Source organism: Leptonychotes weddellii, chromosome 5 (assembly GCF_054177405.1).
Source record: "Leptonychotes weddellii isolate Sample4059 chromosome 5, ASM5417740v2, whole genome shotgun sequence".
NCBI classification, from domain to species: Eukaryota; Metazoa; Chordata; class Mammalia; order Carnivora; family Phocidae; genus Leptonychotes; species Leptonychotes weddellii.
Window position 1 is genome coordinate 33,405,507 of NC_138373.1, and position 16,799 is coordinate 33,422,305.

General features: G+C 45.6%; 1 protein-coding gene and 1 long non-coding RNA gene across 11 annotated transcripts in view; one reads left to right on the plus strand and one right to left on the minus strand.

The window, feature by feature from the left end:
- Window positions 1-425: 425 nt before the first annotated feature.
- The window catches only part of LOC115944200 (uncharacterized), a 19,276-nt gene continuing 2,902 nt past the window's right edge, over window positions 426-16,799 (minus strand). Inside the window, exons 2-5 of one of the 4 annotated variants that reach the window (XR_014145389.1) lie at window positions 6,179-6,667; window positions 2,772-2,875; window positions 2,064-2,283; window positions 426-688 (exon numbers count right to left, since the gene is read on the minus strand). This is a non-coding gene — a long non-coding RNA (uncharacterized LOC115944200). Of the gene's footprint in view, window positions 2,284-2,771; window positions 2,876-5,245; window positions 5,263-6,178; window positions 6,668-16,799 lie in introns of all 4 variants that reach the window. The other 3 variants (XR_014145388.1, XR_004078779.2, XR_014145387.1) reach the window with 3 other exon arrangements.
- Window positions 2,991-16,151, plus strand: MEFV (MEFV innate immunity regulator, pyrin). 7 transcript variants are annotated; one of them, XM_081820197.1, is made up of 10 exons: window positions 2,991-3,348; window positions 5,710-6,546; window positions 7,854-8,236; window positions 8,817-8,975; window positions 11,784-12,014; window positions 12,396-12,418; window positions 14,244-14,359; window positions 14,538-14,815; window positions 14,917-14,949; window positions 15,116-15,318. In XM_081820197.1, exons 1-8 carry the CDS (start codon window positions 3,072-3,074, stop codon window positions 14,807-14,809), a joined length of 2,298 nt encoding a protein of 765 aa, XP_081676323.1. In that variant the 5' UTR covers window positions 2,991-3,071; the 3' UTR covers window positions 14,810-14,815; window positions 14,917-14,949; window positions 15,116-15,318. The 7 variants fall into 7 exon arrangements, with proteins under 7 accessions (XP_081676323.1, XP_081676322.1, XP_081676321.1 ...); XM_081820195.1 differs by having other exon boundaries at window positions 3,001-3,348; window positions 14,538-14,570; window positions 15,116-16,151; XM_031038867.2 differs by having other exon boundaries at window positions 3,002-3,348; window positions 8,880-8,975; window positions 14,538-14,570; window positions 15,116-16,151.

Here is a 16,799-nt window from a genome sequence, read left to right on the forward strand (position 1 = left end):
CTCCTCTTCCTCTGCCCCTCCTTCCCCACCACCCCTGCTTGCTTACTCTCTCTTAAAAAAAAAAAAGGCAAGTCCATGCCTCAGAATTGCTCCCTGTTGCAAAAGGTATCACTGCAATTGCAAAATATCCTGCTATAGACTGGAAAGCCCCAGTTCCTGCCCAATTCTGCTGTGGGTGTATTAGTTTGAGCTTAAAGGAGTTTGCTGGCCAGTCAAGACAGGGTTAGGGACCCCAGGAACAAGAAGGACCGTGTGTGTTATTGCACAATTTCAGTTGTCTCAGGAGTGGGAGGCTCCCTGTGAGGTGGCTGTGTTACTGCCTTCTGAAATCTTGCAGAGGTCGTGATCCCAGAGACGCTCGGTCAACACCCTTCCGGCCCAACCTGAGAATATCACACATCCAACATTTGCACCACAAATATGCATGCATTTGAGTCCATCCATTTTTTAGGGAGTATGTTGGGTTTGGGGTTATTTTCTCAGCAGGATCCAGAAAACTGGATGCTGTCAGCTATTAAACCAAAAGCACGGAGTAATCTGTAAAATAGGAAGTATGTGGACCAAGTGGATAGTAAGATAACATTCAACCAAGCAGAACTCATGAAGGCCTTGGTCCCAGCTGGTCACACACAGGCTGGTCACACACAGTGTTGTTTGTTCTGCCAGGCATCAGAATGTTGTAAATGACCTGTGGGAGTGGTCAGAATAGCCCATTTTGAGTCTCACTGGACAGCTGAAAAAAGTGACATCTGGGGTTAGTGAGGAACAGTAAAATAATAAATTATCATCATGCACGGAGACCATTCTGCAAAGTGGTTAAAAGAGGGAGTTTGAATCCTGGCTCAGTCACTGAGCAAGTCACTAAACCACTAATCCTGGCAGTGAGGATGATGAATCCTGCCCTGAAGGCATGATGCAGAGATTTTAGGAGATAACGGATATAAAGCAAGCTGTGCCTGGCACAGAGTAACCACAATTGTGTTAACAACAAAACATCTGGGGGAGCCTGGGTGGCTCAGTTGTTGAGTGTCTGCTTTCGGCTCAGGTCATGATCCCAGGATCCTGGGATCAAGCCCCGCATCGCATCAGGCTCCCTGCTCAGCGGGGGGCCTGCTTCTCCCTCTCCCACTCCCCCTGCTTGTGTTCCTGCTCTCGTTATCTCTCTCTGTGAAATAAATAAATAAAATCTCAAAAAAAAAACAACATCTGTAAGCCAAAAACTTCATGAGAAATGCAGAAAGCTTAAACCAGGACATGCAAATGATGCCAGCTAAGTGATAGAAATATAACCATTTTGCAAGTACCATTGTAGCAACTGATTTAGGAAAAGATCATCAATGAATGCTAAAATCATGGGGTGAAAGATTGTAGGAGAACAAGACGTTTCCACATTCTCAGGTTACTTACTAATTACAAGAAAAAACATCCTCTTACAGTGGAGACATCTTGAGCACCTGAATATACCTTCAGTCGAATAATGAGGAAATGATGCACAGATCTAAATTAAGGCACATTCTGCTTGGAACAGACTTTTCAAAACCATTGACAGAATTTAAAAAGGTGGGGAAGTGTGAAAGTGTTCTAGTAGAAGCAGAGTATAGAGATGTAACAACTAAATGCAGTGCAGGATCTCTGATTGGACCCTGGGTTGGAAAAAAAAAGCTGTCAAGGACATGATCAGTCCTTTGGAGAAATTTGATTATGGACTCATTATAGTATTATAATGATGTTAATTTTCCTGAGTATGATAATTGTATTCTGATTATTTAAAATAATATCCTTATATCCTTGTTCATTGTACTTAGGGTATGTAGGGTATTTGGAGTGATATCTGATAATGTTTTCAATTCATTACCAAATGGTTCCGAGGGGAAAAAAGGAAAAATGAAGTGCATGCATGTGTGTACGTAAGAAAGAGAATCACTAAATACTGTAAAATGTAAACAGTTGGTGAATCTCGGTAACTTTTCTGTAGGTTTGAAATTTTTCAAAACACAAAGTTGGGGCTAAAAATCAGAGTATGCAGAAAGACAGAAGCAGTTAACTGGAAGAAGTCCGCTCACCCACATACAACTTCCATTAGCTCTGGAATGACTTCTGGAGCCCCACATTGGGACATGAGCTCCAAAGGACACCTATGTCTTTTTTCACCCTTGTTTCTCCACATCCTGGCAGGGTGTCCAAAATATGTGTTCAGGGGCACCTGGCTGGCTCAGTCAGTAGAGCATGTGACCCTTGTTCTCAGGGTTCTGAGTTCAAGCCTCACATTGGATGTAGAGCTTACTAAAAAAAAAACAAAAACACAAACACAAACAAAAACAAAAAAAAACTTGTTCAGTAAAGGTGCATGGACAAGCATCCTCCCTCATGGGTATGCTCTCGGGAAGCCAGGCAGAGTAGAGAACACACAAATCAGGATGACAGTTCCAGGCATAGCGTTTTGAGCCTTCGTGATGCTGAAAGTACCAGACAACTGGAACTACATCAACAGGGGTGACACCAGGGCTTGTGTCCTGGCAGTGTCCTTCTGGCTTCACCTCCTTCTTGGGCAGGGAAGGGCAAAACTTGCAGGGCTACATTTTTGCCCCCAGCCCGACCCTCCCTAACATTTGCTTTGGAGGGCCAATAAAATCCCAAGAGTCTGGAGGAGAACAACTGGCCAGAGACTGACCCTCATCATGGTCCTCTGCGGCGTGGGACCAGGGAGAAGAAGCATCTGAGTGCCTGCCCAGGATCAATACTCTGGAATCCAGCCCCAGCCCCTCCTTCACATACCTACCGCTGCTCTGCTGGGCAGTATGCGAAAGTGAGGGCTGGGGCACTGGAGGACCATGTGGCTGACCTTGAGCCCTCCCAGCTGTAAAAGCCTCCAAATCTGTGAGAAAGAGAACGCAAGTGTCATCACTGGGAACAAACAAATGATGACACTCATAGCTCAGTTCCCGCCAGAGCGCAGAGCATTTCCTGTGCCTTTTCCGTTATTTCACAAACAGCTTCTTTTTACCCACCCTCTGGGTTCCAGGGCAGAGGCTGTTTCAGACAGCTAGCTTTGGCCTCTCCTGGTCAACACCATGATCAAGGCCCCCAGTGACCATCTGCTGGACTCCCTGGAGGAGCTGGTGCCCAGTGACTTTGAGAAGTTCAAGTTTAAGCTGCAGAACACCAGCCTGGAGAAGGATCACTCCCGGATCCCCCGGAGCCAGCTCCAGAATGCCAGGCCAGTGAAGCTGGCCACTCTGATGATCACCCACTATGGGGAAGAGTATGCTGTGAGGCTGACCCTGCAAGTCCTGAGAGCCATCAACCAGAACTTCCTGGCAGAGGAGCTTGACAGGGCCATCAGACCAGGTAAACAGGCCCCATGCTCCATTCCTCTCCCAGTGTGACTGCTGGCTATTCATGGAATGGGGTAGAAGGTGCAAGAGGGAACTTGTGTTTAGACCACTGTGTTGTGACTTGGGAGGTTAGGAGTCCCAGGTCTACCATGACCCCAGTGACTCTGGCCGAGCAAGTCCTTTCTGCTGCTTAGGTCTTTGGAGCTGGGTTAGTACAGCTAAGGCTCCCAATGGCTTTAAAAAACGGCGAGGGAAGCTGAGATTCTCACTGTGGGGCAGAATCAGGAGAGCAAGAGCTAAGATGCCTGATCTTAGAGGGGCCCTAACTTCATTGTGATTAACCCCTATGTACAGACCAGTATCTTCAGGAGAGAAAAAAAGGGCTTGCTAACTGACCATATCAGCTGGGTGGACCAGTAATCTTCACATTGAAATCCACCTATTTTCAGTTTTGAGTTCTTCTTTGACACATTTCACAAAGGTATTCTAAAATTCTCAATTCTTTTCCTTCCTTTCTTTCATCTTTTCTCTTTCCTTGTTTTTCTTCCTTCTTCTCCTCCTTGTTCTTCTATTCCTGTTTTGCTGTAACTTCCTGATTTTATCCCACTGTGATCAACGAATGTGGCCTCCATGTATTTTTCTGAAGTAGAATGTTTAAATAACATAAAAGTTCTCCACTCTTTGAAAGACTGATAGGACTAAACCATAATCTGAGTCCAGTGTAATTTGATGAGTAGAATTTTTAAGTTACCTTTTCATGTTTTAAAACCTGGTTATTGGGATGCCTGGGTGGCTCAGTTGGTTAAGTGTCTGCCTTCGACTCAGGTCATGATCCCAGGGTCCTGGGATGGAGTCCCACATCGGGCTCCTTACTCAGCAGGGAGCCTTCTTCTCCTTCTGCCTGCTGCTTCCCCTGCTATTCTTTCTCTCTCTCTGACAAATAAATAAATTTTTTTAAAAAACCAGAAACAATAAAACCTGGTTATTAGCATCTTTAGGGCTTTCCCATTAGTTCTTGAGCCAGTTTGGGGAACTTAACATTTTCCTAGGAAGCAAAGTGTTTGCAACAGCAAAGTGTTTTAAACAACTCTGAAGCAATTTTAGTAAGAGCCTCTTCTACCACAAATTAAAGTGCTGATTACAGGATATCTTCATTTCTTTATTAGAGTAGCGGTTTTTAAGTTACAACCAGGAAAGATATTTCAGGGATTCTTTAGAATGTTAACAAACACTTAATCCAAATTTTATTAATTTTTCTAATTTACAAAGCCAACAAATTCATATTAAAATGTGTCATTAGGGGGCGCCTGGGTGGCTCAGTCGTTAAGCGTCTGCCTTCGGCTCAGGTCATGATCCCAGGGTCCTGGGATCGAGCCCCGCATCGGGCTCCCTGCTCCACGGGAAGCCTGCTTCTTCCTCTCCCACTCCCCCTGCTTGTGTTCCTGCTCTCGCTGTCTCTCTCTCTGTCAAATAAATAAATAAATCTTTAAAAAAAAAAAATGTGTCATTAGGGGTGCCTGGGTGGCTCAGTCGTTGGGCATCTGCCTTTGGCTCAGGTCATGATCCCAGAGTCCTGGGATCGAGCCCCACATCGGGCTCCTTGCTCAGCCGGGAGCCTGCTTCTCCCCCTTCCACTCCCCCTGCTCGTGTTCCCTTTCTAGCTGTCTCTCTTTCTGTCAAATAAATAAATAAAATCTTTAAAAAAATGAAATAAAATAAAATGTGTCATTAACCAAATTTTGAAATGCTAGAGGCCACCAGGGTGATAGTTTGTGCTGTACTTGAACTCCTTTTTATGTAGACCTTGGAATTAATAAGCCTTTCCTGTCATTTCTGTTTAATGAAACTGTATCCTGAAACTTCCAACCAAGCAAGCTGTTTAAAAAAAAAAAATCATCATTTACACTTACCTGTGTGTTAGGATTTTCTTCATGTCGTGAAACCAAAGAATAAAACAGAAGTAAATTAGTTTCTGAAGTTTTAATTGTCCTTCAAAATGTTTTCAAATTTTTGTGCCAAATACCTTAATTCTTCTTTATTGATGGATTTTATAAGTGAGTTTTATACACCTATAATCACACACACATTTATACCAGTAAACTAGGGGGTTTATTTATTTTATGAATTAAGAATTTTGTGTAAGACTTTATACTGGAAACAAGTTCTCCTGCCAAAGAAGTGTGAAAAGCACTATTTGAGAAATATATAACAAATAATTAGCATTTTCTTATTTAAGGGTAATTGACTGTTGTTGCCTAGAACATTCTGAACTTCTGTAATTTCTGAGGGGATTTTTCCTTCTCTCCCTTCTCTCCCGACCCCTGGCCCTGAACACTGCACAATTTCATGTCTTTGCATCCTGTTGTCTTTGCAGAGTATCTGATACAAGAAAGTGGCCCGAACAGTTCAGCAATGTCTTGTTCCTCTGGGGAGAATAAGCCCAAGGGCCTGAGGATACCAGATGGCCTGGAAGGTGTTAGGCAGCGGCAAAGTGGTGATGGGGCCCTCAGCCTGCCACCCAGCCAGCATGAGGCTGGAAGGGGGCCCCAAAAGAAGCCTCAGGGCAAACGGAGAGATCAGAAGGGCTCTGAGGGCCTGGATGTGCTGGGCAAGCCATGGGCCAGAAGCATGACTCTGTCCCCCAGGAGATGCCTACTCTCTGGTAAGCCACAGGGTGAGAAGTGGAGTCCTAGTGGCATGCTACGCAGGAACGCCAGCTCTTTAGGAAGGCTCCAAGGACTTGACTCTGAGTCCCTTACTGTGTCCCTAGGAAGAGTAAAATCCAGGATCTCTGAAGAACATTTACCTTCAGGGCAGAAGCGACCCAGAAGTCTTGAATTTACCTTTTTTTTGGGAGAGAGAGAACCTCCCAATCCAGAAACTCTTCTGCCTCAAGAGAAAATAAGAAGTGATCATCCAGACTCAGCAGCCACCGCCAGTGAAGTGGCCACTCTGGATGTAGGCGCTACTGTGGCTCCAGAGAAAGGCTCCAAGAATCCAGAACAGTCCATGATCCTGAAGGGGGGAGTATTCAGGAATACACTTTCCAATGTATCACTGTCTGGAGACCAGATGACCTGGGAGCATCCAGAATCTACAGGACCTTCAAAGAAAAATGGAATTGAGGGTCAAGAACCTTCTGAGACCTTGAGGGAGGTGGTAGGCAGTGAGCTCCATCAGCCTTCAGGTCCAGAAGTCCCTCCTTCTTCAGGTAAGAAAGGACCCCAAAACTCAGAAAACCTGGTATCCTTAGGAATGGTGACCTGTGCAGGCATTTCCTCACAACACCAGATCCCTGGGTGCCCCCTGGGATCTGAGGTAGGCTGTGAATCCTGAAAAAAAATGCACATATGCACATCTTCATAAAATGTTGCATCAAAGTTCAAGTTCTTAGACACTGAAATCCTATAGAATTCCAAGGAATTCATGGACCCCAGCTTGAGCATCTGGGAAAGACTGGGTAAAAATACCTGCTTCTCACAATGACCCCATGGCAGTATGTCATGGGACTGAGATTCTGCCATTCACCTCTCTGGGCAGGGAGGAGAGCTGTTGGCTAAAATCCTAAATCTCTTTTACTAAGGAGGCAGAAATTGGGATTATGTTGGGTTGTGGATGACAGAAACACCAAAATAACGCTAACTGAAACGAGACAGAAGTTTGTTTCTCCTTCACATAAATAACACAGATGGTCCAGAACAGATGTGGTACTCTATGGGCCAGGGACCCAGGCTCCTGCTGTTTTTCTGCTCCACAAAATTTGCTCTCAAGCTCATGGTCTCAGAGGGTGGCATCCTCATTCCAAGCAGCAGGATGGAAGGACAAAGGAGAAGAGTATCGCTTAGGGAAAGTTTCCAGAAGTTTCTAGAAGCTGTTCATGATGCCTTCATTTATATCCCTTTGGCCAGAATGTAGTCAAATAGCCATACCCAATTGCAAGAAATGGTTTTTTTTGGGGGGGTGGGGGAGGGAAGCAGCCATCAACTGATGGGCAGCAATCAATTCTATCATAAGGGAAGGAGGGGAGAATGGTTACTGGGGGGGCCTCCCACAGTCTCACTTACAGATGTGATATGAATTCCTGGGACCTTGTGAGAGGTGGTGGGAGGGGACTAATGAATTGAGTGGGTCTCTGTTTCTTCTTGTGGGCTCCCACAAGACTCAAGAGAGCAGCCTGGTTGGTTTTAAGTGGCAAAGCAAACACTGGTCAGAATGTCTCACTGCCTTTATATCACCTGCTAGATCTGTACATGTGTGGGAGGAAGACATAGAATTTATAACAAAAGCCTTTTCTTTAGGATAAATATCCAGGAATTCCAAGTCTCAGGACTGTCATGAGATCTAGCCCTTTGCCCTCACTTTTGCTGGGTGGTTTGCTGCCTTGCTGGAACAAAGTCAGGGGAGGACAAGTTAGAAGTGGCCACAGTCTAACCAGGAACTTGTGTGTCCCAGGCATGGGCTCTCTATCTCTCTCTTCTTTGTAGCACCTCTTCATAACATTTTGGGTTTGTCACTCAGGAAATTTTTCCACTGCCATGGCCCCAGGGAAGCCACAGGATGAGGCTGTGTATCCCCTTTGTCGTGCCCAGGAAGGAGATGATTCCTGCAGATACTCCGTTGCTTCTAGGTATCCTAAGACCTCAGGCAAATGCTCACCCAGCAGCTTCCTAAGCCTGGCCTCACTCACAGTAAATAACTCTGAAGACTACAAGCAGCAAGAAGGACTGCAGATAGCCAGCTTGAGTCCCAAGTCCTTGCCACAGTGTGAGCGACACATGAAGCAGGTCCAGCTGCTCTTCTGTGAGGACCACAAGGAGCCTATCTGCCTCATCTGCAGGCTGAGTCAGGAACATCAAGGCCACTGGGTGCGCCCCATCGAAGAGGCTGCCCTGGAATACAAGGTAGGGCTTCTTGGGGGTGGGTGGGGAGGGGCTTTTAAAAGTAGTCAGGGCTGGGGGCGCCTGGGTGGCTCAGTTGTTAAGCGTCTGCCTTCAGCTCAGGTCATGATCCCAGGGTCCTGGGATCGAGCCCTGTATCGGGCTCCCTGCTCGGCGGGAAGCCTGCTTCTCCCTCTCCCACTCCCCCTGCTTGTGTTCCCTCTCTCGCTGTGTCTCTCTCTGTCAAATAAATAAATAAAAATCTTAAAAAAAAAAAAAAGTAGTCAGGGCTACTTTATTTCCCAACCCTGGGATGTTGGTGCATTAGTCAGCATCCCTGGTCTATAAAGTGGCAAAAACACAATATAAACCAGACCAGCAAAGAGGGAATTTACTGGTTCATGTAGCTGAGGTCCAAGGGCACTAGCTTCAGGTATTGCTGAATCCAGGTGCCCACATGTCATTAAGAATCTCTCTCTCACCACCTCTTGGATCTGTTTCCCTTGGTATGATGGATTCATTCTTCCTTTCCTGGGCACCATCCCTGTGCTCTTGGCTGCAGCACCCTCAGCTTTACTCCCTAAAGCAGATTTTTTCCCTCTAGAGTTGGCACCAACTAAAGATGGCAGAGGCCAAGTTTAGGCTTCAACAAGTGCCCCTTTTCCAGGAGCAAATTCAAAAGCAGCTGGAGCATCTGAAGGAGTTGAGAAAATCTGGGGAGGAGCAGAGATCTCAGGGGGATAAGAAGACTGCAAAATTCCTGGTAAGGTCAGGGGTGTTCTGTGGCCAATCCTTGCCTGAGTTCACCCCTGCAAAAGGAGGGAGGGGACCAAAAGTGAGCAGGGGGTCCCCAAATTATGTTCTGGTTCATAGAGAAGCAGAACTGATCACCTATTTAGAATCACCTGCTCTTGAGGGGGCAGGGAGGTAACAGGAGTCCAAGGATGAGCTTGTCCCTGGAGAGGGAGACCCACCCTCAGGAGGGAGGGAAATCTCTGAGGAGCCTGTGCTTTCTCATATTCACTACAAAATGGTTTAGAGAAATTAACACCAGTGGCTGTCGCTGAGGGATGGGATTGAGGAAATGGGAGGAGAGACTTTCCATTTTAAATACTCCTTTGTATGGTTTTTTAAAATTGTTGTCCATTATTTTTTAATATGGAATTTTAAAATTCAAATGGTTAGACATTTTCTTTAAAACTGTCATTTTGTGATGCCACAGATTTCAATAAATACATTTGTTGCCCTTCCTCTGTTGAACCTGGACACATAAGTTGCTTCCATTTTCCCTGCAAGCAAATTCAGCTACCCCAAAGAGCCTTAATTTGTCTGACCCATTTCTGTTGGCTGGATCCCATCTCCCACACCACAATGGGAAACAGGCAAAGATAACAAAGGGCAGGAATGGGAGCAGGCATGGCATTGGTCCAGGTGTCTAACTTTTGGGAAACTCATGAAGTGTAGTAAAAGAAAACCCCTTTCTAGGGCGCCAAGATGGCTCAGTCAGTTAAGAGTCTGACTTGATTTCAGCTCAGGTCATGATCTCAGGGTCGTGAGATCTGAGCCCCACGTCGGGCTCCACACTGGGTGTGGAGTCTGCTTAAGATTCTTTCTCTCCCTCTCCCTCTGCCCTTCCCATCATCACCTCCCCCTCCCCTGCACTCACCAGCTTTCTCTCTCTCTTTCTAAAAAAGAAAACACCTTTCCTATAATGCCAGGTGGCTCGGAACTTGTGGGTGAAGCAGAGGTCAGGGATGCCCCCACCATGACAGTGAGGCAGAAACCTGGGCCACAGTGAAACTTAGGGAGACAAGAAGGTCTGGTCTTCCCTTAAGACACTCAGTGACATGAGTCCCCGTGGAAAGGTGGTTGTTTTCAAGACTTCTGCTCATCCTCCTTTCAATAGTCAAAATATATATATAATTTTTTAATCATATGGAAGGGGGAGGGGAAACTCTTTTTACAGCACAATGTCAGCTAAAACGAGTATGGAAGAATGGTTATGGGGTGCCTGGCTGGCTCAGTCAGAGAGTATACGACTCTTGATTTCAGGGTTGTGAGTTTAAGCCCCAAGATGGTTGCAGAGATTACTTAAATAAATAAATAAATAATCTCAAAAAGGAAATTTCCCACTATACAAACACCAGTATAACAATCAACACCAACAGAGATCATCAACAAATGCTAAAATTTTTCACAGAAGATCATAAGAGAACAGGATATTGATATCCTCTAAGTACCACTCCTCCAATTACTTAGTAATTATAAAGGAAATAATATATATTGACACTGGAGAGATGTGGCAGACCCCTCCTCAACCAAGTGACTGATCTCCGTATCACAATAATGGTGATGGACAAACTGGACACTCTTTGCCTCCCCATGGGCTGTGCTAGGGAGCCCAGCGCATTAAGAATATGGTATTCTTGTCTAAGATGCTTAACCTGAATTTAATCATGAGCAAAATTATCAGACAATTTTAGAACATAGGCCATTGAACATGACAACTGACCTGTCCTCTTTAAGGAAAAAAAAAGCCAATGTTAGCACCCTCAACAACAAAAGGTGAGGAAATATTTCTGGTTCAAAATCACTAAAGAGCTCAAAATGATGAGACTTCCTAAGTCCAGTCTTAGAAGATTCGAAGGGGTTTCTCCCTCCATGGAGGAAGGAGAAGGTTCCCTACAGCCACTTCATGTTTCCACAGAAACTCTGGATAGAACATGGGCCAGATGGCTGACCTATGTGCAATGGTAGTAGAAGTCAAGTTCACTTACAGTCACGTAAATGGACTGACTGCCTTCATTCAGAGCCACATTGAGGACCTTCTGCATGCCAGCGCTTTGGTGGGACCTAGAGAGAAGTCTCCTTCCTGGACACTTTGGTAGTCATAACCTTGTCCATTTACAACCCCAGGCATATGTCATCCTCACACTGGCTTTCAAGGAAGGAAAAAGATGACACCAGATATCTTAGTGTCCTGTGGCTGCCATTACAGAGTTCCACAGACCGAATGGCTTAAACCGCAAAAAAGAAATTCTTTCACAGTTCTGTAGGCCAGAATTCCATAGTCAAGGTGTCAGCAGGACTGGTTCCTTCTGAGGGCCATGAAGGAGATCTTCCAGGCCTCTCCCCTCAGCTGGTAGATGTCATCTTTTCCCTGTGTTTTCTTCACATGGTGTTCTCCCTGTGTCTGTGTCTCAACTTCCCCACTCCAGTGGCCCACTCCAGTATGATCTCATCTTAACTAACTACATCTGCAATGATGCTATTGCCAAATAAGATCATATTCTTTAGGTACTAGAGGTTAGGACTTTAACATAAATTTTGGAGGAGATACAAATCAACCCAGAATACTGGGTTTTAGGGCATTTTACAAGAGCTAATCCCTGCCACCTTCAGTCTGTTCTGGAAGGTTCTGGCCCATTTTGTTTCCTTCTCTGAAATCTAGTCCTCCAAGAAGCTGAGGGATCCAGCCTCTTAGCCACCTCCAGGAGGTGGGCTTCTTGGGATTCCCTGGGCACACACATCCAGCACACTGGATAGACCCTACACCTTTCTGTTCCCCCAGAAACAAACTGAAACCCAGAAGCAGAGACATCGGCACCAGTTGGAGCAGCTGTACCATCTTCTGGAGCAGCAAGAGAAGCTCTTTGTGGCCTCAATAGAGGATCTGAACCAGACCATTGGCCAGGTCAGGGAGAAATATAGCACCCAAGTATCCAGAGACATTGCCCTTCTTGACGAGCTGATTGGGGAGCTGGAGGCCAAGCAGTACCAACCGGAATGGGAGCTCATGCAGGTGAGTGTGGCTGGGTCTGGCTTCCCCTGCCCGCTGTGCCCAGTAGGATGACATGGGCTCCCCAGCACTGCCATTAACTCTGCCCAAGTCAGTACAAGACAAAGGTCTTGTGCCCAGACCCTTTTGATGAGCTGTCAGGAGCCCAGGGTGGCCCAGCTTTCAAGGGATCCCCTGGCATCTCCCAGAAGAGAAAAGCAGGGTTTGGGTGCAGTTCTGTTGCAAGCCCCACCAGGCTGCCACTTTGGGTGATGAAAATTAGAATGGGGAGAGATGCCCCAGTTTTGCTGACACCCCAGGGCTGTGAGCCCAGGAGGATAGACCAGGAGTCAGTGCAGCCCCTAGGAGACTGGTAATGGAGAGCTTCCCTCTTTTCTCTCCTAGGACATCGGAGTCACCCTGTACAGGTACCGAGAGGTCCCCTCGTGTTCCCTTGGGTATCCTGCAGGAAGCAGTGGGGGAGGCATCCCTAGGAGGGAGATGCTCCCAACCCTGGGTCTGTGACACCTCCTGGTTTCCTCCTATCTCCTGCAGCTTCCTAAGGCCTTTCTGGATTTGTGTAGGGAAAATGGGAGTGTGATCAGGAGAGACAGCATGGGCTGAAGACTGGAAAGAACAAACACAGCTTATCGTGCTAATGATGGTTCCTAAGAAACCTCCCTAAAGATTGCAATTTGTCTCATAAAAACTGTTCCTGCAGAAGTGCCTCCCTCCCTGAGGCCACAAGTGCTTATGGTCTCAGGGAGGGAAGCACTTTCTAGGAGTGGAGATGCTAAGCCCAGACAGGGGAAGGAAGGGGAGGGAAGGGAGGAGGCTGGCCATTACAATCACCCCACGAGCTTTACAAAATCCTGACATCCAGGCCCTGGCACACAAATTAAATCCAAATCTTCAAGAGCGTGACCCTAGCATAAACTTTTTTTCCCTCTTTTTTTGGTGGCAAAATACATATAAAATGAAATTTACCACTCTAACCATTTTTAAATGTGCAGTTCCGTGGCATTAAGTACATTCGTATTATTGTGCAACCAACACCACTATTATCTGCAGCACTTTTTTATCCTCCCAAATGGAAACTCCATACTACTAAAACATAACTCCCTATTGCCCCCTCACCCAGGAAGCAAGGAATGGCAACCACCATTCTATGTTCTGTCTTTATGAATGTGACTACTCTAACTGCTTCATATAAGTGGAATCATACAGTATTTGTGCTTTTGTGTCTGGCTTATTTCACTTAGCATAATGTCTTCAAGGTTCATCCACACTATAGAATGTGTCAGAATTTCATCCCTTTGTAAGGCTGAGTAATATTCCACTGTATGTATATACCACAATTTGTTTTTCCTTTCATCTCATCCATCAATGGACACTTGGGTTGTTTCCACCTTTTGGCTATTGTGAATAATGCTGCTATGAATATTGCTGTACATATATCTGTTTGAGTCTCTGCTTTCACTTATTTTTTTTAAAGATTTTATTTATTTGACAGAGACAGAGAGCGAGAGCAGGAACACAAGCAGCGGGAGTGGGAGAGGGAGAGCAGGCTTCCCGCCGAGAAGGGAGCCTGATGTGGGACTCGATCCCAGGACCCTGGGATCATGACCTGAGCCGAAGGCAGACGTTTAACGACTGAGCCACTCAGGCGCCCTTCTGCTTTCAATTATTTTGGGCATATACCTGGAAGTGGAATTGATGTGTCATATGGTAATTCTATGTTTAGTTTTTTGAGGAACCACTATACTATTTCCCACAGTGTCTGTACCATTTTACGTTCCTACCACCAATGCACAAGGGTCCCAATTTTTCCACATCCTTGCCAATACCTGTCATTTTGATTTTTTCAAAATAATAACCATCCTATGAGTCATATTTCACTGTGGTTTTTTTCTTATTACCATTTTTATTTCAACAGAAAAGGACTAAAGAGGTATAATTAATTTGACATAGATAATTCTAGGCTGAGCATTTCAATATTAGCACCATTTTAAGGCCACTATTAAAACTCACTGTGGTTTTGATATCAGTGGTTTTATAACTCCCTAGGTGATGCCAATCTGTGGCCAAAGTTGAGAACCAGTGTTTAAAACTCGGAGTCCAGAGAGGACTTTCTTTGCCAAGCCCAAGTGGGCTGGGTGTCCCCTGTGGAGCCTGCACCTCATTTCCACCTCATGGGAACTTGGGCTACCCCCATGCACCAGCCCTCTCTGGCCAGCAGTCTTTTGTCTCTAGGGTCAAGATGGCGACTGTTCCTAAGCCATGGAACACTCCTCCAGAGGTGGAAAAAAAGATCCACTTGATCTACCAGAAATCAGAGTTTGTGGAGAAGAGCATTAAGTCCTTCTCAGGTAGGTGGGCTTGGGGGAAAAGGGGAGTCACCTGCTCGCTTCCTCCCTGATGTCCATGTAGCCCAAACCCCTCTGGCATCCCTTCTCCAACTCCCATGCCTTTCTGATGCTGCCTTCAGCCTCTTCCTGATCTGTCCCTAGATGGGGAACCTAACTCAAGCTCCCCTTCTTCTTTTAGAAATCCTGCGTTCAGAAATGGACACCTTTAATTGTGAGTATGGTGATGGCAGAATGCTTGCCAGGGGCTACTGTGATATTCCCTATGCTGTTGATTTCTGGGCATTATTTAGAAGAGAGAAAAACACCTATAACAAAGGCAGAAGAAAGCTTTCACAGGCTCTGTGCTGGACTTGTTGGCTGGGTCAACTCATCAGACCAAAGAGTCACCAAGGCAGTCTCCAGGGTCTAGGAGGAATGGGGTTAATCCAAGCAAAGGAAGCAAGGTCCTGAGCTCGGGTAGGGGTCCTTGTCTTTCCTTGTTGTGGGGACCAGGGTACATTTAGCCTCTCTGAATTGGAATACTCAGGTTTTCCCCCACATCTTCTTTTTCTCTGTAGTTCCAGAACTGATTTGCGCTCAGGCACATGCCGGTAAGTGCCCAGACTAAGGCAAGTGGACTTCACCTGCTGGGTCCCTGTGCTGACCTCTAGTGCATTCCAGAAGAATGTCCCTATCCATGTTTCCTGGAGGTGGGGAGAACCCTGTGGGTACACTGCCCATGGACCCCCCAGCTAGGTATTCTAATTCTCTCTGCAGTTAATGTGATTCTGGATGCAGAAACTGCCCACCCCAACCTCATCTTCTCTAATAACCTGAAGAGCGTGAGACTTGGAAACAAGTGTAATCGTCTACCTGATAATCCAGAAAGATTTGATAGTTGCATCATCGCCCTAGGCCTTCCAAGCTTCCTCTCTGGCCGCCATTACTGGGAAGTGGAGGTGGGAAACAAGACAGGGTGGATCCTGGGCATCTGCAAGGCATCCGCGAGCAGGAAAGGGAGCATGACTCTGTCACCCGACAATGGCTATTGGGTGGTGATGATGATGAAGCGGAATGAGTACCAGGTGTCCACCATTCCCCCAACACGCTTGCAGATAAGGGAACCCCCCAGACGTGTGGGCATCTTCCTGGACTACAAGGCTGGAGAAATTTCCTTTTACAATGTAACATACAAATCCCTCATCTACACATTCACCAGTTTCTCTTCTTCTGGGCCCCTTCAGCCTATGTTCAGCCCCGGAACACATGATGGAGGGAAGAACACGGATCCTCTAACCATCTGTCCAGTGGGTGACCAGGGGCCTCACTGAATGCCCAACACTTTGCATCTCTCTTCTGGCTCCCAGCCTTGTATCTTGAATCTGTATACTCAACTGTCATTATTGAACACCTACTGGGTTCCAGCTGCTGTGGGTAATATAACAAAGAGCCTATGGAATGGTAGCAGAAATAAGCTGGGTACCTAAATATTGGTAAACCAAGGGTGAAGAGAGCACATGTACTGATGACACCTCAGAGGAAGAAGTACATGGCTGATGCTTAATAAATCCTTGTATGAATTAGCACCCTAAGATGCCCCTAAGGCAGAGATCTCACCCTCATTTTCCCTCAGAACTCTATGGCAAGGATGTGTCGCTTCATTCCATCCTCCTCTTTCTTAAGGACTTGCAAAGCTGAGAAATAAAACAACCAGACTGGATTGTTATATTTTTGTACCTGGATTAATGAACTACGGATCTTAAGAGTATTGGCTAGGCATCATAAATAAATCAATTAGAAAAGCTGGTCATAATTGCACTCAGTTTGCACTCAATTTGTTGTCACTTAGTCAATCATTGTAAGATCCCATTTCCCTACTGAACACCATGAAAAAGATGGAGCTGCTATAGTGGGAAAACATTTGACAAATATTCCAAGTATCAGATTTTTTAAAATTCTGTCCTGACCTGTATCTGAAAATCTGTTCTAGTTCACAGATATCCCCTCTATCATTCCCCATTTAAAGAGATGTAAAGAGAAAGGATGTAAGGGGAAAAAAGGAATCAGATGAAGATTAGGCTCCAAACCCCTCCTACCCCAACTCATCTTTCCATCTTCACACTAGAGTCTAGACTGGACTCAGCTTCTCCATGATTGTGGCCCTGGTTTCTTCATGGAGCTTTGTTCTATGAACATAATCCATACTCTGACAGAGTTCATGTGCTTTATTTGCTTAGCTGTTCCCAATTCTCCCTTGCTATAATCTTTCCAAGAGCAGCTTCCTGTATTTTTTCCACCACCTCCCCATACACATATTCTTTTCTCCTGTTATTCCTAAAATGGCTCCAGAATGTGAACTATTTCATAACACTTGCTACAGTTGACCATACAATCCTTCAGAAAGATTAAATAATGTTTTATGCCCAAAGCAATGTTTGTCATTTAAAATATTTTGCTCATT